This window comes from Nanorana parkeri, unplaced genomic scaffold (assembly GCF_000935625.1).
Source record: "Nanorana parkeri isolate BGI_ZX_2015 unplaced genomic scaffold, ASM93562v1 scaffold555, whole genome shotgun sequence".
NCBI lineage: Eukaryota > Metazoa > Chordata > Amphibia > Anura > Dicroglossidae > Nanorana > Nanorana parkeri.
The window spans coordinates 63,979-86,730 of NW_017306823.1; the positions used below are offsets into that span (position 1 = coordinate 63,979).

Below are 22,752 nucleotides of genomic sequence, written 5' to 3' on the forward strand. Positions count from 1 at the left end.
ATATATATATATATACGGTATATATTAGGGATGTATCTTCAAAAAAATTTCCAGACCAAGTACAAGTACCGATACTTGTCCAAGTACTCACAGATACCAATTACTGATACCTTTTTTCTTTAGTGTCATGTGACAGTTTTTCTAAAACAATACAGACCAATGATTTCAGGACAGTGGTGGGGCACCAGGGCCTGGTCACAGCTGCAACCTCCGCAACCCTGGTAGTTCTTATGAAAATGCCAAATATCGGCACCGATACACATACTGGTATCTGAACATCTTTCAAAATTAATGCAACCACCACATTTAAAGGTTATTAAGCTGCAATATATAAATATTTGCTCTTGGATTTAGATACACTTTAAAGTGACATTAAAGTTTAAAAAAAAATTTCCCTCCCCCAAAAGGTAATGTTAGCACTTACCTTAAATGATGTCTCTTATTCCGATCTTCTTCTTCTTTCCTGATGTTTTCATCTGTCCCTCCAGCGGTGCGGCGGCTCTCCGATCCAGCACTGACTCCTCTGTCCTTGCAGGCACTTCCGATCCCGCGGTGGCTGCATGCGTCCATAGACTTACCTTGCATCTCTGCTCGTCTCCCGGCCGAAAATCCGAACTGCGCCGCTAGAGCATTTTCGGATTCTCGGGCGGGAGCGAGCGGCGATACCGGGGTAAGTTTAAACCGCTGTTAAAGCTTTTTTTTTGTTTTGTTTTACTTTTTGCCTATATCTACTGTTTGCTAGCAGTACATATAGGCAACCCCTTTAAGCTACTATAAGTTACTGTACTGTTTGAACAAGTATGTTCTTTGGTGCAGTTTTATGGGACTTTAATTAGCGTCCTTGCCCAGCAATTTCTTGCAACAACAATATGTTGCTCAGTAAACCAAGAGAATGAGGCTAACTCATTAAAAACAGAGAAAGAAAATGAGAAAGAAAACCAGCCATCAATCAAGTTTCAGCTTTTATTTGATGGAAAACTGAAACAAGAATAACGATTGCATGTTATCTTTTTTTAATAAATCAGCCTGAACGAGAAAGAAGCATTAAAAGAGAAAGCACTTTATACAAGGAGAAATACATTAGCCAATATTGTTAGCAACCCCTTAGATTTCCTCAGTCAGGACATAGGTAATCTACTCTAGTCAGTTTCACATATATGGATGAAAATCTACAGTTAGATATTTTTACTACTTACCGCTATTAATTAAATGTATGGGGAGACTGCTTCTCTAGGTGGATTAAATGACTCAAGGAGCATGTGTGGTTTGTTGAAAATGTACACAACATAAAGTTGGAACTGTTGTCTGGAAAAAGTGTATGTGTCCAAGAATTGCACCAGAGCAGGTAAAAAGAAATTAATAGTGTGAATCCATGCAAAGCATGAAGGGGATTGATCTGTGAATTTCAAGGTTATCATCATTGGCCAGAACACAGTAAAGTATGGGCAAGTATCTAGGTCTAGGACCTCCAGGAATAGAATAAGTGATGTTAGAAAAAAAGGTGTGCTAAGCCCTCCCTGGTTTGACCGGGTTGCAAGTCCATTCATTCCATTGTTTTTTGATCAGTACATATTTTTCTAGTTTTGAATAGAGTGAGGAATGGTTAAATCCTCTGTCAGATTGATATGTTTGTTTCCCTGTTGAGGGGATTTACCATCAGTATTTGTTCTGATGACTAGTGTCACCTGAAGAGAAATTGGGCGGGGATCTATAATATTATAATTGTCACCAGGACCAGGTAATACCATCCAGTGGGGACACCTGTTCAGTCCCTTACTTAAAGTGGAAGTAATGTCTTCATGGTATAAATTGCTGACAGGCTGTTTTTCTTTAATATTTTGTTACTTGTTGGCAGTCATCACATTTGCAGTACCCTGAAATTAATGTTATGCTGATGAGATCACTGTCAAAGAAATGTTATTGGCCATTGCACTTCCAGCTTTTTCCAAGTATCGGCATTGGTTTTTCCAGGAAAAAGAAGCAGAATCTGTGGGCAGACAGGGACACTGATTGACTGTTTTTTTCCGACCATTCTGCTGCTCTGTTCCAGAAAAAAAACAGTGCAGGTGTCCAGAGTAACCCTGAATCTACTAAAATATAAGTATTTCAGCAGTCTTTTTTTTTTTATTCAATCTCTTTTCATTAAGTGTATTTATATATAGACATTTTGAAGCAGAACTCCTACTAGATATAAAAACACAAACTAAAATAGTTATGTATTCATGAACAAAACAAATTAATTGTGTAACGCGACTTAACTAAGTATCCAGAATATGCCTACCTATCAGTGCCACGCAATCTCTTGTATAGTAGCATTTAGTCTCAGAGAGTAAGGGCCAAGGCCAAAAGCTGATCAGGCTCTGCTGCAGTGCACATGTATTGGCACAGAACATACTGGGTAAGAAAGCAAAGTAAGCATCAGTGTGCTGCACCTTATTCATTGTCCAATGAGCTGGCTGGGGGGGTGTTCAAATCATCCTGTGGAGCTGAAACTGCCATGGAAAACCCAGACCTGCCTGTGCTGTTTGACAGGGGTGCATGGTTTACAAGACTGGGTGCAGAGGAATACAACTAATTAGGCAGGTAAAACAGTATCCACTAGACAACCTGTATGTCTAGTGAGCTTGGCTGGTTTGGGGTTTAGAACGGGAGATGTTGATTTTTGTCAAAAATTAAATGTAACCCTTCTAATGCTGAAACACATTTCATCACCATGGGGAGCTAATGCCAGCAGATTAAAGGAGAACTATGAGGTGAGTGCTTTTCACTCACCTCATAGTTCTAGCCGACCTGTGACAATGAGACTGTCCCAGGTCGGCTCAGTAGATCGGGAGGTGAGCAAACAGATACCGGCGTTCGCTCACCTCTCGATCCTGTCACAGCTCTCTGCCGTGACAGGGGAGGGGCTGGATCCCCCCCTCCCCGCTCCGATCCGCCAGCGCTGACTGGTGGAACGGACGGGGGAGGGGGCGGGTACAGCTGGCTCTGCTTTTAGATAGGCAGAGCCAGCTGTCAGTCACGCAGCTGGGCGGATCCCGGCACGCCTCACAGTCTGGTTGATGCAGTGGCGTAACAACCGGGGGGTGGGGGGTTCGCTAGCCCCGGGCGCAGGACTGAAGGTGGGCGCCATCACCGACCCCCGCTAAACGGCCCTGGCCGCAGATGCAGTGGCTCCCTCTCTCTGCCACATGCACCCGGCTTTGTCATCGGGCGGCCGCTCGCTCCTCCGAAGCCACTGGGGGCGGCCCTCTACAGTGCCTACGGGAGCACTGCAAAATGCACAGCCGCCTTCCCCGCTATGCTAATAGCGTATCTCCTCATAATGCCTTCCCCGCTATGCTAATAGCGTATCTCCTCAGAAGCTGAGATGATAGCTCTAATGCCATATGTGTGGGGTTCTACAACCATCATCTGATGTATGTGTACAAACCCTTTTATAAATATATGATTGTAACACAACAGCATGCTTTCCTGCAATAACCAGCATATGTACATTCCATCATGTCTTCTTCTGCATTTTCATATTATTTACACATAAGTGCCTAATTATTTACTGTATTTGTGGGGAAACTATTGTGAAACATTAATCCAGTTGGATTATACCATATAAATATGCATAAAAATACCAATTTTTCCAGTTGATTTTTAGAATTGTCAGCCGCATGTATTTATATATTGAAGGAGCTCCTCTGTATCAAGTACAGACATATCAGTATGGGGGCTAAATATATACACAATAAACTATTTAAGTGACAGGAAAACAGATGCAAGCTAATACATGCACTTCACAAGAAAGAAACAAATGTCTTAACTAAATTTAAAATCTAAATACCTTGTCTTAAAGGATAAACACCCGTATCCTGCAGAGCCCTCCATCTCAATGCTGAGCATTTGCCAGCTATCGTATGGTTACCTTAACCATAGAGATCTTCACCGTGCAATATCCTGGCATCAGACTGCCTTTACTTCAAAATCTATACAGCTGGCCAAGAAATCGAAATAATTAGAAAGTGTGGTGCACCAGTGCAGAGTAAAGTGAGAGGTTCTCTTGGTATCTGCACCTCACATATCCCCCCTTTGCCCAATACTTACCTTACTGGCTCCATTGTTCACCTGCAGGAGTGCTAAGTGTGACTGCTGTGTAAGCTTCATGTCTGTCTCTGTCAGAGCTTACACAGTCTAGGGTCTAACTTACACTACAGCTGTGTAAAGGAGGAGAAAATGTACTCAAGTTATACTTTGTTAGGTTGACCATAAACAATAGAAGGCAACGAAATGTGTGGCACAATATGATTACTAGAAGATTTATATCTGCTTCATTCAAGCAGATACTGACATGAACATGCATGCTCAGAGTACCTGAAAACTGTCAAAAATGGAGGAAAAGATATTAAGGCTATTATGTGAAAAATATCTGAGAGTCAAGGGGTTGTTATTTGGTAAAGGCAAATAGGCTGTCCACTTATTTCACTTTGCAAAGGAATTTTTCTTTAGCTTAGTGCAGGGGTCTGCAAATGGCAGACCGCGCTTCCGACACAAACCAAACGCCTGGTCTGTCCAGATCACGCTCGCCAATGACACCCGGTGTCCTCCTCCTGTGTTTCCTGACAACCACTAAAGGATTATCTTCCATCCTATTCAGCTGCTCATAGCCATCTCTGCCTCTTGGCCCCTCCCAGCTCTGCCCCGCCTCCTCCCAGCTCCACCCCCTGCCTCTGCTTCCCGACTCCATGCTCTGCCTCCCAGCTCCGCATCTGGCTCCTCCCAGTTCCACACTCTGGCTCTGCTTCCTGGCTTCCTGCTCTGCCTCCCGACTCTGTCTCCTTACTGTGCCTCCCAGCTAAGGTACCCAGAAGTACATTAGTTGCCCCTATTAGATTGCCTCTTTACATTAATTATGAAAGTAAGGGGGGACTCCGATGGGGACAACCAATGTAAGGGGGCACTCTGATGGGGAAAACAAATTATTATTTGCCCCCATTAGAGTGCCCCCAATACACTGATTGCCCCTATCAGAGTGCCCCCTTACATTTGCCATTAATGTAGGGGGGCACACTGATGGAGACAGCCAATGTAAAAGGCCACTCTGAAGGAGACAACTAATTATTAGGTGCCCCCATCAGAGTGTTCCCTTCCCTTACACTAACAACAAACATAAAGCGTCACGCTGATGGGGCCAAGCAATGTAAGGGGGCACTCTGATGGGGACAAACAATGTAAGGGAGAGAAATAACGTCACCAGCACTCCAAAGTATAATAAAGCAATAGTCCATTTATTGGCACATTGCCATTCAAATGCAAGCGCTTTTCGGGGCCTCAGAGGGTCCCCTTCATCAGGCTCAGAATGCCTGATGAGCCTGATGAAGGGGACCCTCTGAGGCCCGAAAGCGCTTGCATTTGAATGGCAATGTGCCAATAAATGGACTATTGCTTTATTATACTTTGGAGTGCTGGTGACGTTATTTCTCTTTCTGATTCTATCACGGTGCCATCCCTGGTCACTACAAGCACCCACCCGGCCATACGGGTCTTTTCTGTTCGGTAAGGAGTGCAGCGAGATCTCTTGATTTCTAAACAATGTAAGAGGGGACACTCTAATGGGGACAAGCAAAGTAAGGGGACAGTCTGATGGGGACAAACAATGTAATGGGGCACTCTGATGCAGACAACTAATGTAGGGGGGCACTCTGATGGGGACAAACACTGTAAGGGGACACTCTGATGGGGGACAAACAATGTAAGGGGGCACTTTGATGGGGACAAACAATGTAATGGGCTTTCTTATGGGGACAAGCAATGTAAGGGGGCACTCTGATGGGGACAAGCAAAGTAAGGGGACAGTCTGATGGGGACAAACAATGTAATGGGGCACTCTGATGCAGACAACTAATGTAGGGGGGCACTCTGATGGGGACAAACACTGTAAGGGGACACTCTGATGGGGGACAAACAATGTAAGGGGGCACTTTGATGGGGACAAACAATGTAAGGGGCTTTCTTATGGGGACAAACAATGTAAGGGGGCACTCTGATGAGGACAAACAATGTAAGGGGACACTCTAATGGGGAAAACTGATGTAAGGGGCACTCTGATGCAGACAACTAATGTAAGGGGGCACTCTGATGCAGACAACTAATGTAAGGGGGCACTTTGATGGATGCAGTACTTTTTTCAGTAAAGCCAGCAACAACATGGTACAATCTCATAGTGCCCATAGAACTTAATTCTTAAGTTTTAACAAAAAACAAAAAGTGTGATGTGTCGGGATCGGTGCCGGGATTTGTGTATCAGCACATCAGCAGCTGTGCGTTGCAATGCAGATATTGGTGTGAATGCAGCCTAAATGGTGGACCGAGATCTAGAAACGGCTGTTGTGTCCGGACCACAATTTGAACCTTGGCTCAATGAAAATCGAACTTCCTTGAATTTGAATTCACTACTCATAGCTTAATGTATGAGATCAAAATCATGTTTTTTTTGTTTTCCCTTTACATGATGGGGTATTCTTTGCAAAGTGAATTTTTACCAAGTTTATTTAACTAAGAAAAAATTACCTTTCAGATTGAAAAGTCACTTTGTAAAGTAGACATGTTTCAATCCTTTAGTAAATCAAGCCTGTGCCCTGAGTGACATGTTCTAAAAAGTGACAGAGTGACAGATCTAAAAATTTCTAGTGTAGGATGGAAATTTGGATAGTAAGAAACCCTTGTATGAGATCAATTCCTATTACTATATTATAAAGGGCAAAAAGACTTCCAAAAGTGTTCATAAAGCTTGGAGTTTAAGTGATACCCTTTATTGGATAACTTTAAGAGCAACTGACACCAAAACTTTTTTTAGTTTTGGATAGAGTGGAGTGGGATTAGACCCACTTTCAGGTTTTTATTGCTGCTTCTGTCCCCATTAGGGAGATTCACCCGCTCTATTTGTGCTGATGACTGTTATCACTGAAAGTGAAAGAAAATTCCAAATTATGGGTGACCATCAGAATGGTAATAGATGGGAAATCATCCACTGGGGGCACTAGTTCTGGTGACCCTGGTGACCTCCAGGATTTCCCTCACTGTGGAGGGATTTCCTCTCACTTCCAGTCGTAATCAGAGAGAAGTGAAGGGAAATCTTCCCAAAGAGACAGAGATTGCAAAAAACAAGCTGACGGGGTTTATAATTCTCCATTACTCTAACCAAAAATAAAAGAAAGGTTTTGACTACAGTTCTACTTTAGCTTATTAACCTCCCTGGCGGTAATCCCGAATGTGGCTCGGGGCTAATTTTCATTACCAAATGCGGTAACCCCAAGCCACACCCGGGATTACACTGTAGCGTCTTACCTTGTCCACGATCCTTGCTGTGTCCTCCGGCCGATGCCGGCATCCGTCTTCCGGGTTCCGTCCCTTGCAAGCCTCCGCGTCGCAGGGGGGCGGCACCGGCGGGAGATTTGAAGGTTAAAAAAGAAGAAACATAAATGAAAAAACAATGAAATAATCAGACCGCCAGGGAGGTTAAGATGCAAAGTTTCAGGATTCCATTCTTCTGTTCTTTTCTGATTCTAATCTGATAGTCAATAAAGGGTATCACTTAAACTCCAAACCTTCCGCACTAATTGATGGCTAACATGGTACAACACTCTACTACTGAAAGCTGTTTAGAAGAAATTGTCATTCAGAAGCACGCACACAGATAAATAGATTAGACAGAAATACAGTATATTTACGGAATGAAGATGTTTTCAAGGTCTCGGGTATGAAGTGTTCAGTATGAGGTGTTGTTGTATTAAACTCTCACATTTTAGCTAACTTTTAGCTGAGCCCTTGTGACTACAGAGATTCACTTGTGTCTCAGATTGCTGAAACAGACATGCCAATATGGCAGTGACCTCAATACAGCAAACATTTGACATTATTTTATTATTTTTATACAGTATCCCTATAATTAAATGGATTGCTTTTTTTTTTAGCTTCATTGAATATCAACGCTATTAGGATAAAATCTTTACTTGATATTCCAAGTAAAGTGGAAGAATACTATTTAAGAGGCTATACGGTTGCTGCAGTCCATCCAGTTATTGTGTCTAGTGGCCGTAGAAGACATTTACCTATTAGTTACTTGTATCGAGTAGTACTATATCGACTTAAATTAAGGTAAGTGACCTTTCCACCATCCATCAGATTCGAATTTCTTTCTGCTATTTGGAGCACTTCTTGTGGTAATATGTATTTAAAGCTGTGCATGTACATAAGCATGAATGTAAATCTGTAGGCAAATATAAAAAACACATTTTTGATAAATTTTTTATCAATTAATTCAGCTTTGTAATTTTTAATACATCATGACATTTTTTTTTTTAATACAAGCAGTGTAAGTACCTGAAATTGACCTGATATCAGCCTCTTGCTGTCCCTATACAGCAGGACTGAAGTGTGGGGGGAGAAGCAGTAGAAGGAGCCAATTAGTTAATGTGTTGACTAGAAAACATGCTGTTAGGAGGAAGTTGGTGGATTGTCGGCGCATGTTACTAAGGTAGAGTAGTTGGAGATGGGGGTGCATGGTACCTCTGTCCGACGTCCAGCCCAGCTCACTGATATCACTGGTTGCTAGGAGCTGGGTGGAACGCCAGCCAGAGCGTCACAGGTTGCTAAGAGCTCTTAGCAACCTGAAATGCTCTGTTCGGAAATGGGGAGCAGGCACACCTTCCACCCCCACATGAGCCAATGAGATGCCGTCTGAGGTAACTGCCCGAGGCTGCCTCATTATAGGGATGGCCCAGACAAGGAAATAACAAAGACATAGAAAATAGTCCACAAACAGTACAAAGATCAGCAAATAAAAAAAAAAGGAAATATTACAAGTTCCATACAAAATCCATAGTGGAGTCCAGTGATATATCAAATGCCATCGGCACATTCAAAGTTATCATCAGGTGACTAGACAAGTCAAAGACTTTTATATGGCAAGAATATAATCATTTACATGAGGTAAGAGTCCCAGGGCCATGGAAACAGGCAGCAGCGCAGCCCATGTGGACAAGACACACAAAGACATACAAAAATAAAAGAAAGACAGAGAAGAGAAATAGAACACAGCATTAAAGGGAGAAAAGAGGAACACCCCCTTTCTATTGCTTTAATCTCCCTAACAATCCCAATGGTTTTTTTGATACTACGATGTGACCACTGGCAGGATTTTGCTTTAACTGCAAAGAAAGTCATTAATTTTTGTTTTGTTTTTTTCAGTCAAAAACATACTGCACACACGGGGCAAAAGCGAGCAAGCCTGGTTATTGAGGAATGGATGTCAATGTATGAAGCACTCACAAATGAAGGTGTGAAAATACTGATAGAAAAGGTAAATTCTTTGTTCAATGTTGTTTAGACTTGCTGATGTGTTTATTTTGTGTCACTTGTTATTGCAGATTTGAAGGTGTTTTAATATGATACAGTAATCACCATAATTGTATTAATCTATACATATGAAATTAAAGTGTATCTATGGACAGAAATGTGTTTTTTAAATGTTAAATAGTGTAGGGAATGGTCAAAACTCCTGTCAGTTTTTTTGCTGTCTGTGTCCCATTTGGGGAGATTTTGTCTTCATTGCCTATCCCGGAGACACAACAGGAAGTGGAATTTTCTCCTAAGTAATAAAACCTCAACAATGATGGGTTATGCTCCCAACTGTCCCTCTTTTGGAGTCCTTCTTCAAGAGGCAAATCCCACTGTCCATCTTTGCTTCTCAGTTGTCCCTCTTTTTGGTCTAATGTAACCATCTTTATAAAAAATGTACTATTTATCATAGAGTACACTCTTCTATGTTTGGAGCATTAGCAACAACAACTGCATCCTCCTTGAGATTTTTAAAATAAATAAATCATTAAACTAATAATACAAATTAAACTTGTGGGAAAACTTATTTTGTTGTTGTATTCATTGCTTATGGTCTGTTTAACCGTTGGCGGGGCAGGAGGGTACTGTTTGGCTGCATACTTGCATACTTGTGCTACAAGGGTGTCCCTCTTTCTCATCTTAGATAGTTAGGAGGTATGCTTTACAGCTTGTGCTCCTCATACAGGTAAGTGGGGCCATTACTCTAGACATTGACATATGCCTGTCAACCTTTACCTGTGCAGATCTAATTTACTTACATGCATATGCCCATATCTATTAGAATATTTACTAAATAGAAAGTAAAACATCTTTTTAATGTGGTTTGTTAATTTGACTGAAAGCTGTCTTTCTGCATAACATGCAGGCCTTTTCTAATAAAAGGGCAAAGAGAGGTTGTATAAAAGACCCAGCCGACAATCAAAAATCATAATTCCCTTACATGAATTGTTAATAAGTACATTTTTGTTTCTTTCTTCTTAAAACTAAATATTACTTGGCTTAAAGGAGACCTATCAGGTGAGTGCTTTTCACTCACCTCATAGTTCTAGCCGACCTGTGACAATGAGACTGTCACATAGTTTGTGTCCTCCCGTTACCCTAAGGAGAACTATGGGGAAAAGCCTTAACCCCATAGTTCTCCTTTAAAATAAGATTTTAGTCCTCTTAGCAAGAAACGTATGTTTGTCCTTTACTTTGCACTTATCATCTGCTTTTGCACTGTCTGAAATTTCATACTTATATTATCAACCTCTCCAACCATATGTTAATGTAGGTCAATGAAGCATCCAGAAAAGGCATGAGATTTGTTGGATTTCTTACAAAGCACTTTCATCAGACTACAAACACTTTGGTGGATGTAAAAAACTCAGAGCAGAGCAGAAATGGTGCTGATGATTATAAAACTCTAAGTGGCCAGTCCTCTGAAAGCGGAATAGATGAAGATATCCATCCAGGGAGTGAACACTTCCAAGATTTTGTATTTTCTGATGAAGGCAGTTTGTATAAAGCAAGAAAAAGTCAAGGTAAACTTTACCTATATTATATTGAGAGCAATGTTCGAATACATTTTACCACAATCATAATTTAAACAGCAATGGATTGTAAAATGTTGGTTCCCAGCACCGTCCTCTTTGTGAACCAGAATGATATGTTTGATGATGCTGGCAGCTAGCAGCTAACTTGGGGAAGTTCATTTTAAATCAGTATTCTCACTTTGAGTTATTTGACTGCTTACAATTCAGCGTAAGGAGTCTATGTTGGCACTACATTTCCTTTAGGCATCAACATAGTCATCATAACATTTGAAAAGTAAATTGAATTCCAACAAGTCTTCCAACAGGATTATTCACAAATGGGTGAAGAATTTGGAGAAGTCAGGAGAAGTGAACAATCTAGGACAACATACCTAAACTGGAAAGTGAGCTGAATTGGAGAATTTTTCCAAATCGGCTATTTTGGCCTAGATTGTTCACTTCTGGCTTCTCTGTTAATTAACCCTGTTAATAAATGAAATTGCATACGGTTTTCAAACTTTTAATATAACACCACTGGGAGAAACAAGTGTTTATAGTTTATACCATAAAAATGAAACGGATACAAGTATCTTTGTGAGATACAAACGAGTTGGAGTTGAGTATTTGTGCCTCTAGTTGTGTGACAATGCTTTCCACATTTGCAAGATTCTAAACAGAGCCCAAGGGATTTATACCTGTATTTATTGTCCAAATATTGAACATCTATGGACTCCAATATTTGTTGTTTGATATTGAGGCAGGTCTGTTATAATTAGAACTGTTTATAGAAATAAGGGGATTCCACAGCTTTCTCTATGCTGTGCTGCAATATTTTTAAACAAGTGTGTATTTTAGCAGTCTATACCCCCTGGGTGAGGTAAGATTAAGAGATTTTAAAAAGCAATTAATAAATTATATTTACATTTCTTTTGGTTTTCATAATGTATATTTATGAGAAATGTTGGGAGTATATGATCTGGATATCATTATTGTGAATAACAGTTTTACCATTTTGGATATGTGTAGTTATATCTCTATGGCAACTTTACAAATAAACGCTCAACACCTGATTTGGCACACTTCACAGAAAGTGAACCTGAACCCTGATGGCAGCAGACTGGAGCTTTTTATCAGGGATCAGCTTTATTTTACTTTATGTGGCCCCTTCGATTTAAAGACTAACTCAAGGCTAACTGGTATACAGTGTTTTATCAATATAGCAAGAGCAACTATGTCTAACAGTACCAGCACATATAGCTATGAGCTCAGATTGGTTTCATTGTGTTAATAAATAATTGTCAGAAATAGTTCAAATAATACATAACTATTCCATGATATTCCTGCAAAATTGTAAAGTTCTCAAAACACTAAATAATTACTAGCATGCTTTTGGAAATTACCTACACTTAACTGCATGATATGACTGCTGCAATGGATTAAAATGGTTTGCTGCATTGTAAACAGGTCTGGATTTACTTTGTCATTGCCTATCATAGCCAGTGTGTAAGGGGCACCTGCTCCCCCCGGTTCACAGAGTTAGGTAGGGCTGGAAGGATGTGTATGGTGCATACATGGGAAGTCAGCACAAGTATATGTAGCAGCAAGTGACGGAAGTGACGGATCAGATTTGTATTGCAGTCTTGGTTCCCATCTTTGGATTTGGTCACCAGAACAGAAGTAAGGGGAAATCTAATATTTTTAATGGGCACTGTCTGACTTTCCTTTTCCAGCAATAAACATGCCTTATGAAAAAGTATTATGTATACTTAACCTCTTGCCGTCCGCCCGTAGTAGAAAAACGGACGGACGGCACTGCTGCATCTGCGGGTTGCCGTCTCCAGACGGCATTTTTGTTCTGCTCGCGCAATATGATCTACAGTATGTATACCTAAATCTCCTCAGCTGCCATTGGTGACCAGGTCTAAAATGGGTAAAAAAGCACCCATGATCAAATAGAAGCAACTTTCCTCTACTGTTTTTTGAACACCTCAAAGAGCACAGAGAAATCTTACAAATCAGTTAGTATTTTGCCTTTATTTCTCAGAGTAAATTCACACTATTGGTAAGAGCACAGGACACATTTAGGATAATTTTAAGAAATTTAGCCAATGCAAAACATACTGATGAATGAGGTTTCAGTCACATAGCAATATGTTGTGTGGGTTTCTATAATTATCATCAGCAGTGGAATTGCAAGGAAGCAAATGCCACATGTTACTAAATACAGCTTTAAACCATGTGTGAATATACTTGTTTGCGTAGTTAAATATACAGAGTGGCAAGACCTGTTGACTGTTGAGGGGAGGTAAAGGGGTATAGAAATATAAAACAGTGCTTGGAAAGTGCACAGTAAAGTAAAAGGTTGGAATTGTCACAGTAATTGGCTATTAGTAGTAAGTCACATTCAACTGCATTTTCCCTGTAATGTTGACAATGTTAGAAGACAGTAAGTGACAATATCACACTAGCTTTTTGTATTCTGAGCCATACTGTGCGGTCTGGCCTTTTTCTTGGCTCAGCACTCTGTCCCCATCCCACTCCATACAAAAGCAAAAATGTCCCAGTACGCTTACCAGCTAACCTGCAAAAAGATAACAAATTACACCGTCAATTAGGGTTAAAAACTGAGCTTTTAGTTGCACAACTTTTGCAAAATATGTGGAAGCCACACTGCGTTGTCAAGGCCCCTCTATGTAGTGTGGTCCTAACTCTAATTTCTGAGAGCTTCCATCTTGGAGCATATATAGCAAAGGATACATTGGGTGAAGGTACGTATTGCACTAAAAAAAACTGTCACAAACATATATTTCTCAAATTTGACTGCAAAAGTGGAAATGTACTTTAAGTTCTGAATCCTGTATAAATCTTCACTGGGGGGGGCCTGAGATTTGTTTAATACAACAAACATAGATTCTGAATGCAATCCGCTTTCATTTTTCTTAATCTGTATTTAAATAGCAGAACAGTGAGCTTGAAGTGTTATTGTTTTTACACTTATGCCCAATTATTAATACACCATTGTTCCTTAAGTTATTAAAAATGTAATATTCAAAAGTACTGAAGCTTAAAAATGACTGCCAATGGTGTTTTGTAGGTAATTATTGCAAATAAATCTAGTATGTAACTTAATGTGCTTGTAAGACTGGGAGATGAAAGGAGTGAGCAGTAGTTCTCCAATCAGTTACCTTAAAGATATTTTGGGGTTATGGCATCCATGCTTGTGTTAGAATATATGTATGCAATATATTAGAAGGTACAATGGAAGTCAACTAAAATAAATAAGTTCCAAATAAATGTAAATTTAAACAAATCTCAATTTCCTTTTCCTTTTGTTCATTAGGAAAAACATTATACGCTGTATTCAATGCTTTGGATGATGATCTAGCTTGTTACAAATACATTGAAGGCAACCTCTCCATGAAGGTCTGTAGAAAAGGCCCAACTGTTAGTTCACTTGAAGCTGACTGGCTGGAAATGACAACATTTTATTATAAGCAAGGCTTTTCCTTAATCGATTCTTTTGTTCACTGGGAAACATTACGAGGTAAGTGTTTTTCCCCTTTTACTTTTTTGTTTTTCATGTCTGCAATTTGTTTTTGGTTAATGGGAGGATCCCCCCTGGAAAAGCGTTTTGTTCCAATGCCGATGAGGCAAGGGCCACTTCCGCCACAACCCTGGCCCAGTGGCTGTAGGGGTTTGTGGGCAGGGGGGCTTATTTGCATCGGAGTATCCCCTTTAATAAAGTAGGCACCTAGATGCTGCCCCTCCTTGTGAACGAGTAAGGGGTACTTGTACGCCTACTCATTCACTAAAGGGTTCAAGAAAATGTAAAAAAACACCACACTTTTAGAAAAAATCCTTTAAATGAAAAACAAAATCAAAAAAATGAACCAAAGTGAAGTGAAGGGAGCCCAAGGCAGCAGATTTACAGCTGTTTTTAGACTTACAGGGCTGAAGTGAATAGCCAAACGGCGTTCGACTCCCTTCACTTTAGTGAATAACCCCTTTGGCAGTTTAGTGAATAACCCCTTAAATGTAACAATCTAAACTACTCTAAATATACCCCTCCTTCCCCATATGCAGAGATTTACTGTAATGTTTTGTTTTTTTGCCTAACTTACACTTTAACAGACAAAATGAATGTCAAAGCACACAATTTAGCAACAATAATCAGACCATTGCTGGTAACTTTGATAAGACAAACTGTGAACAAAAATAAAGGAAAAGAAATCACCAGTGACATTCCAATATTGGCTTCCTTCCTGATAAGAATCCTTCTTACAATTAGACTTGCTCTTTCATTACTGAATCACAGGCAGTGTGATTGTAACACAACAAACTTGGCATCATGTCAATAAATGTGTCCTTCTTAAAGACACACCATTTGCTTTTTTGGATATCGGGATATAAAAAACATGATCAAATTCACCAAAGATGAAGCCAATTGCTCTTTCTTATTATTTTAGGAGACCTGTCGCCAAAATCCTTGGATGGATTATTTATCTATGAGGATGAAGCTGCCCAACTTACAGGATCAAAGAACAAAGGAAATGATGCAATCATAGTAGAACAATTGACCGTGTTTGAGGTGATGGTTTTGTTATATTTGCTTTCATATCACTTAGAAAAGAGAACACATGGGGGAGGGGAGGAGGTTTCATAACAATCGTCTACGACACTCTGTAAAATTCCGTCATGTATCCATGTGACAAATGCTTGTGCTGACCCAAGATTTATGTAAACGGGTACATGAATTTGGTGGCAATTGAATGGGGCCGGAGTTGTAAATTTTTTGCAAGAACACCGATGGCCCGGTGTCCTAGCAATCAATGAATGGAAAGTGAACAGATTCATGACAGCTTCCAGTATATACATGCCCCTTTCTGAGCACTGGCGCCTCTGAGTCTCAAGTAAGAATACTGGCAGCGGCAAGTAATGGTAAGAACCGCTGACTCAGCCTCCTTGCTCTTTCCCCAGTCTCTTACCAGTATTTCCCCTCTTTCTTCACCGCTCTTTCCCCTCTCTCTCCCTGCTCTGTCTCATGCTGACATCCTAGCAATTGGTAATCGAATGCTTGTCTGCATGCAGGCATCCCCAGTGACATCCTTCACCATATATGGTCTTGCCCATATGTGGTAAATGATGCTATACAGCACCTCCCAGCCAGCTGATGCATACAGCCTTCTGCTGACTGGGAGATGACGGCATCTGTATAAATGATGAAGGGCAGAAGAGGATTTTGTCCAGAAGATATGCTGATGAGCCGGGAAGGAGTCAATTCACTGCTGCATGTATACAAGGCGGGGGCAGAGAACGGAGAGGCGAGGGCAGGGAGGAGAAACAGTAAAAGGGCAGCACGTGCCTGGAAGGCTGGCACAGAGGACAGGGACGTGGAGGTAGGGAGAGAGCTGTGGGAACACAGCTGCTGCGCATGCCTATATATTGGTGGACACGCAGCAGCTCTCAAGAAGTGCCGTCAGTCACAGTGATGAATGATCAGTGTGGAGGATCCCGACAGTATTGTCAGGATCTTTCCTCACTGTGGTGCTTAGCCCCACCCACCATCTTAAAGTAACGATTAAATCGTTGAGGTGCATTTTGGATTAAAGGAGTAAATTGCAAGATTTACTTCTATTGCCCATGGAATCCAAAAGTCAGAGAAGCTTGGTCCCCATAGTTCTCCTTTACCACCAGCTTTCCAACTGGCTGCAAATTGTTTTGAAACTGTCACAGCCATAGCAACAGATTCGTAAAGTGGCAATATTAAGAAGTACCTGAATCTGTCGCAAGTGTCGTTAAAGCTACTGAAACTGGCTACAGAAATTTAGTACAAGTACTTTTAAAGGTCCATGCCATATGAACAGTGGCGCTAAGCCTTTATCAAATTCCCCCATAGTCTTTTTTACTATCAGTAAATGTTAAAGGGAAACTATAAAGGTTTTAAGTTAGTTTTATTATAGTTTTTTACTGTATTTGTAAACAATCTTTCTTATAAAACAGCCCATGATGTCAAGGGATCCCAGGATATATAAATGCACTGCGTTGTGAAGAAACCTCTTCTTTAAATTGACACTAAACTCAGGAGTTCGATCTTAAAAATGCATTCAAGTACCTTAATTATTAACAAAAATGTATCTTATTTGTGTATCACTCAGCTATAGATCGTCAAATCATCTCTGAATTCATGCTGACACTGTCCTTCCTTCTGGAGGGGGGCTACTTTTGTTCCCCATGGTCCCTGTGTGTGTTGTAAAGAAGCCACCGCTCCAAGCTCACTCCCATGATGGACTATAATCTCATGTTTAGTTTATTCATTTGTATTGAGATGTTAGTCCATCACGGAAGTGAACTTGGAGTGGTGGCTACTTTACAACACACACACGCAGGGACTATGGAGAACATAAGTAGTCACCCTCCAAAAGAAAGGACAGTGTCAGCACCAATTCAGAGATGTTTTGAAGATCTACAGCCAAGTGATGCACAGGTAAGGTACATTTTTGTTAATAGTTAAGGTATTTGAATGCATTTTTAAGATTTAACTCCTGAATTTATTGTCACTTTAATTTAAGTGGCATTCCTATGGGCCATGTTGGTCGCCCTGAAGCTTGTCAAAAAATATTTTAATAGCAGCTTTCCCCTCAAAGAATGCTTTCTCTCTCTGTAGCAGCAATGAAGATACAATAATAGCGATGTCTCTTTCCTTACAAATGTCTTTGATACAGGTGTGGTAGAAACAACGATATTTTGAGGGTGACAATGGCCACTGAGTATCATTGGCCATCATTGATCATAACTGATTTATATTACATTGTACATTGTGATTGAAGACCTTTTTATGTTTTACAATTTTCCTACACTCTGTGATTTCTTGGAAGGTTTAGGAATAAAAGCTAACTGGAAGTTCTCCACTGATCATTCTGTGCTTTAAAAGTTATTTTTCCCTCAATCCCTTAAATCCCGCACACAGAGTTAATATCAAATTAAAGTATATATAATACCTATCACTAAAATCTTATATCATCTTGAAATTGTTTATGTAGTTGTCAAAAGCAATTATAAATATATTTAAATCTATTAATTAAGTAATACCTGGTGACCCTGCCATTGAGGTCCTTGTGCAGACACTTTCTATAATATGGTGACAATGCTCTGTCTCCCGTTCTCAGTGGTGTTCCTGTGTTGTCACCCTGTCACACAGGCTGCCCATGGAGACTGCAAGTGGTCATTTTGACACATACAGTCATGTTCCACTGTTGTCACCATCAGAAAACTCTCCACGAGAAATTGCCATGCATCTCATTAATGCATAGGACAGCACATAACTGTAGGAGTTCAGCAGCACTGAGATCTAACAAAGGATTTAAAAGGTGAAAATAAATATTTAATTAAAAAAATGGATATTATATTATGATAGACTGTTGTTAGAGCTCATATTTACCTTATTATTTAGTTATTATATTCCTATATTAGTTATTTTGATTGCACTATTTGCTTGGAACCATTAATAGCAAAATGTATTCATACATTTATTAATAATTTACTAGGGCTCTGAGATTAAAGCTGACTATGGTCCCTTGCTTCACACATTGGCTGAATTTGGATGGGGCCTTACATGTGTCATTCCTACTCCAATAATTAAATATAACAGGTAAGTTGGTTTTATTATCATTTTTGGTATAAAACTTGAGAGGCACCAAAGTATAAAACAAAGAATAACAATGAACATAAGTAGAACAGGCACAGTGGGGATTATTTTTAAAGCTGAACTCCAAGCACAAAAATTTTAATTTAAAGTGACACTAAACTCAGGAGTAAAATCTTAAAAATGCATTCATGAACTAGTAACAAAAATGTATCTTATTTGTGTATCACTCAGCTGTAGATCCTCAAATCATCTCTGAATTCATGCTGACACTGTCCTTCCTTCTGGAGGGTGGCTACTTTTGTTCCCCATGGTCCCTGTGTGTGTTGTAAAGTAGCCACCACTCCAAGCTTGCTCCCATGATGGACTACAATCTCACATCTAGTTTACCAATTTGTATTGAGACTGTAGTCCATCACGGGAGCGAGCTAGAGGTAAAATGTTGGCTTGCCAGCTTGGTTGGGACAGTTGGTGCCACTTTTTTTAATAAATAAACATGCAAAAACATATTTATCACATAAAATACACTAAATACATTTTAGTGCACACAAACAGAATATAATACCCAATTTATGGTAAAATAAAAAGACGGGGTCGTGTTGCCTAAATAGGTACCAAACGTGTCAAGCCTTAAAATTGCGTGCCCCCTTGAAATTACAAAAACCTACAGTACCCAAAGTTGCTGATAGGTGATGCTTTAAGAACCTTTACCACTCATCAATTTAGAGTTAGTGAGTGATGGCTCTAGAATTATTGCTCTTACTCAATCATTGTTTCTGTTTTTTGTGACTTATATTTTTTAAACTTTTTTTGCACTTAACTTTACTGCTATCACACAAGGTGTTTAACAAGGGGGGGTAGAGGAACCTTGGATACCTGGCAGCAGTGGCAAACCCTTGTATGTGACAGCCAGGTGTTGGCTCTAAAAAAAGGTAGAGATCATGGCTCCTGCAGCAGCGGTAATCTTGGTATAAACACTTCAAACAAAGCCATTTATATACATACGGAGATCTTGAAGGGGTTAAAGCAGTCTTGTCATAAAATTCATACTTCCCCTAAATTATTGGGTATTAAGGCTGATTTACTATTCACACTCAAATTGTGTGAATAATGGAATGATCCAATGATGTGAAAAGTTAATTCGTGTTTGCTTATTTCATCTGCACATAATTGGGTATTTAAAGTGGAAAGAAATTTGCTTTTCACACAGTTGGATCATTCAAGTATATAGTCACACAATATACTGAGTAACGTTTCTCAGCTCCTTTGTTAAATGAGCCTCATTGTGCCTGCATTACCCAAAAAATAATTATATTTTTTTAACTAAAAAACTACCTCGTGCTTGCCATGAATAAAAAGCAGCTGTTCCCCAACTCTCACCCTGGATGACCTGGTCTGTGACTGCCAGTCATTCCTGCAAAGACTTTTTGTTTTTTTCAGTCAGCAATGAGATAGGAAAATCAAAATGTCTACCCACATGCACACAGATAATTTGAAACTATACATAAAACATTTTAGTACATTAGGACGCACTAATAAGATTGTAACTGAGCTGATTTCTTTTAGCTACTGTATATGCTAAAACCTTTAAAAAAATTCAGGTTCCCTTTAACTGCAGAATATTTGCCACTATTTGCATTACAAAGTTAGATTGGCAATGGCTGCCCCTGTATATCTTTAAAAAGGTTTTCTTTAAATTACGCACTTAATGTAAAAACTTCTATATTTACCACATGCTGGTAATTTCACAGATTATAGTAGGAAGCACAATATCAGAGGCACCCTTAATGTGGTGTATGGCTTCCATGTGTATGTGCAAACAAATGCAACAGAGACATCAGTTTTCTAATTTAAAAAAAAAAACAGGATTAAAATACAGTTCCCGTTTGCTAGCGGAGTACATTTCTATATTTGTACATGCAAGACAGGTAGACTGACAGATGAAGCAGAAGAGAAAGGAGAAAAAAAAGCCTTTTTAGGTTGTTATATGTAATAATCTGCATTAAATGTCATGTAATTAAAATATTAAATAACTAACAGTATCTATGTATTGTTTTAGTGAAGGAAATCTGACTACAAAACAAATCATATTTTTTCAAAGATCTGCTATGCCACATTTACATCTAGCTGTTCAGTCACCTGAGGTAAGTTATCACCCAACTAGATATTGTTTTGTGTGACTGAATCCATGATATGTTTCTTATTCCAAGTTTAAAGCTCAACTCCAGGTTTTAAGAAACCCACAAACCCTGCTCCCCCAATGAAGTCCCCCTACACCTATTTTCTCTAAAAATTCATACATACCCCAAATCCAGCAATCATTTCACCTATTACATGACAACATGAATCCATGTCCTCCTCCAGTGCTGGAGGTGGGCAGTCCTCACTGAGCAGAGTGGAGCTTATGACATGCAAGGACCATTCTGTGCAATAGTCCTTAATGATGCACCCCTAGTTAGTCTGTGAAAGAAACATGCAGAATGGGAGTTCAACTTAATGGTACCTACACATAACTGCGGCACCATCCAAAACCATGTTATACACAAATTGACTGGAGACACCATACTCAATCTCCCTCAAATCACGTTGTTCTCCATGATACCAGGATCCTCTAAACGATTCAAATAGGGCCTACTGTATTACTTTTTCTCTACAGCTCACATTATCATCGGCAGTCTTAATACTACAATCTCTCAACTTTCAGAGTGGGTGTGTGAACTGGACTATATCAAATGGAACAATGCTCTCCAGGGGTGGTAATGCCACACACACTGTTTTGGTCACATGGGCTACATAGGTGCACTTCAGAGACTCTACGGAGCTTACATTAATTATCTGAGAGCATGCTTCTATCTCCATATCTAAATGGGATATATCCTTTGTGATGCTGTTTTTAATATGCAGAGCTCTACAACCCATCCCCTTTACACTTCTTTCTTTTAACTCTAGCTTACGTCCTACCTTTTATTTACTTTATATACAACCGAGTTAAAGCTGTTATATACATGGGTATATGATACAAAGACAAATATAGGTTCAATATCTTGGGCTGATCACTTTATTATTGTCTATGTCCGTTTTACTAAAATGTCCTTTGTGAACATCTAAAAGTACTGGTATACAAGGTTTGATACATTTTACTAACTATGTCTATATTACCAGGAACACCTATTGTGTTGTTGTACTCTTATAATACAGTCTGCACTTGCACTGAGCTTCTTTTTTTTATCTTGCAGTGTTTTATACCTTTGAAAATGGAAACTTTAATAAAAAGATTAAACCAAACCCTGTCAGAATCATACATACATTGCCCTTATGCACAGTGTTACAACAGCACTTCCCAATGTTTCATCCTAAACCACTGTAAATGTTTGAAAAAGTTTGTATTTTTTTGTTCATTCATTCTAAGCAGACAAATATATTGTAATGTTTTGCAGAAAAAGTCTGTGAGACACACAGTGAATGAAGAGAGGAATAATAAATCCAGCAGAAGCATTGGACAGAAGACTCCCGGTAGCTTTGACATTGGGCAACCATCGAATGAATTAAATCTGTCCCCCTCTAAGCAGTACTGGAGAACAGACAGCGATCAGAATTTTGGAAGTTTTTCTGGTTTCAGCAGCAATGATAGTATGCTAAGAGACCTGGATGATGTACAGTATGAACAAGAAGAAGCCGTGACCCAAGTCACCTGTATGTGAATACGAACACTAAACCCAATTTCTTCACCCATTTCTTCTTCTCCTACCAGAATAAACAATTGTATCTTTAAAGAAGGAAGACATAAAAACATTTAATCAGAAGAAGTTAATTTGTTAATCCAGCTGTTTAATCTGCCTTAATTAATTATATGGAATTGCCCTGTGTCATCCGAAGTTTGAAATTAGGCTTTCCAGAGGAGTGCCTGCACTGTATAGTTACTAGGTGGGATGGGAAATGACTTATTTAGGATTACAGGAGAGAAAGCTCTTTGGCTACCATCCAAAGAGGACATGAAGTACTGGAACAGTCTACAGAACTGCAGAGTCTGAGGAGTGATTGTACCTTCCTTGTTTTGCAACCATATAGTACTTTGGGGAGGGAGGATCACACACCCAGAGGTATTAGCGACTATGCATATAGACATAGTTAATGCATCTAAAAGGATAGAGTATACTTCCAATGTGCTGCAGCAGAAGGGATGTTATGTAGCATGTATCTATGTCTACTGTC

The 22,752-nt window shown here is 39.7% G+C and overlaps 1 protein-coding gene across 1 annotated transcript in view; it reads left to right on the top strand.

Moving 5' to 3' along the window:
- Positions 1 to 22,291, top strand: part of RFTN2 (raftlin family member 2) — a 29,338-nt gene extending 7,047 nt beyond the window's left edge. Inside the window, exons 2-9 of the mRNA XM_018562009.1 lie at positions 7,959 to 8,142; positions 9,235 to 9,346; positions 10,658 to 10,907; positions 14,239 to 14,442; positions 15,365 to 15,486; positions 18,443 to 18,546; positions 20,600 to 20,684; positions 21,978 to 22,291. Coding sequence (XP_018417511.1) covers positions 7,959 to 8,142; positions 9,235 to 9,346; positions 10,658 to 10,907; positions 14,239 to 14,442; positions 15,365 to 15,486; positions 18,443 to 18,546; positions 20,600 to 20,684; positions 21,978 to 22,241 — 1,325 coding nt within the window. The 3' untranslated portion in view covers positions 22,242 to 22,291. The remainder of the gene's footprint in view (positions 1 to 7,958; positions 8,143 to 9,234; positions 9,347 to 10,657; positions 10,908 to 14,238; positions 14,443 to 15,364; positions 15,487 to 18,442; positions 18,547 to 20,599; positions 20,685 to 21,977) is intronic.
- Positions 22,292 to 22,752: the final 461 nt, after the last annotated feature.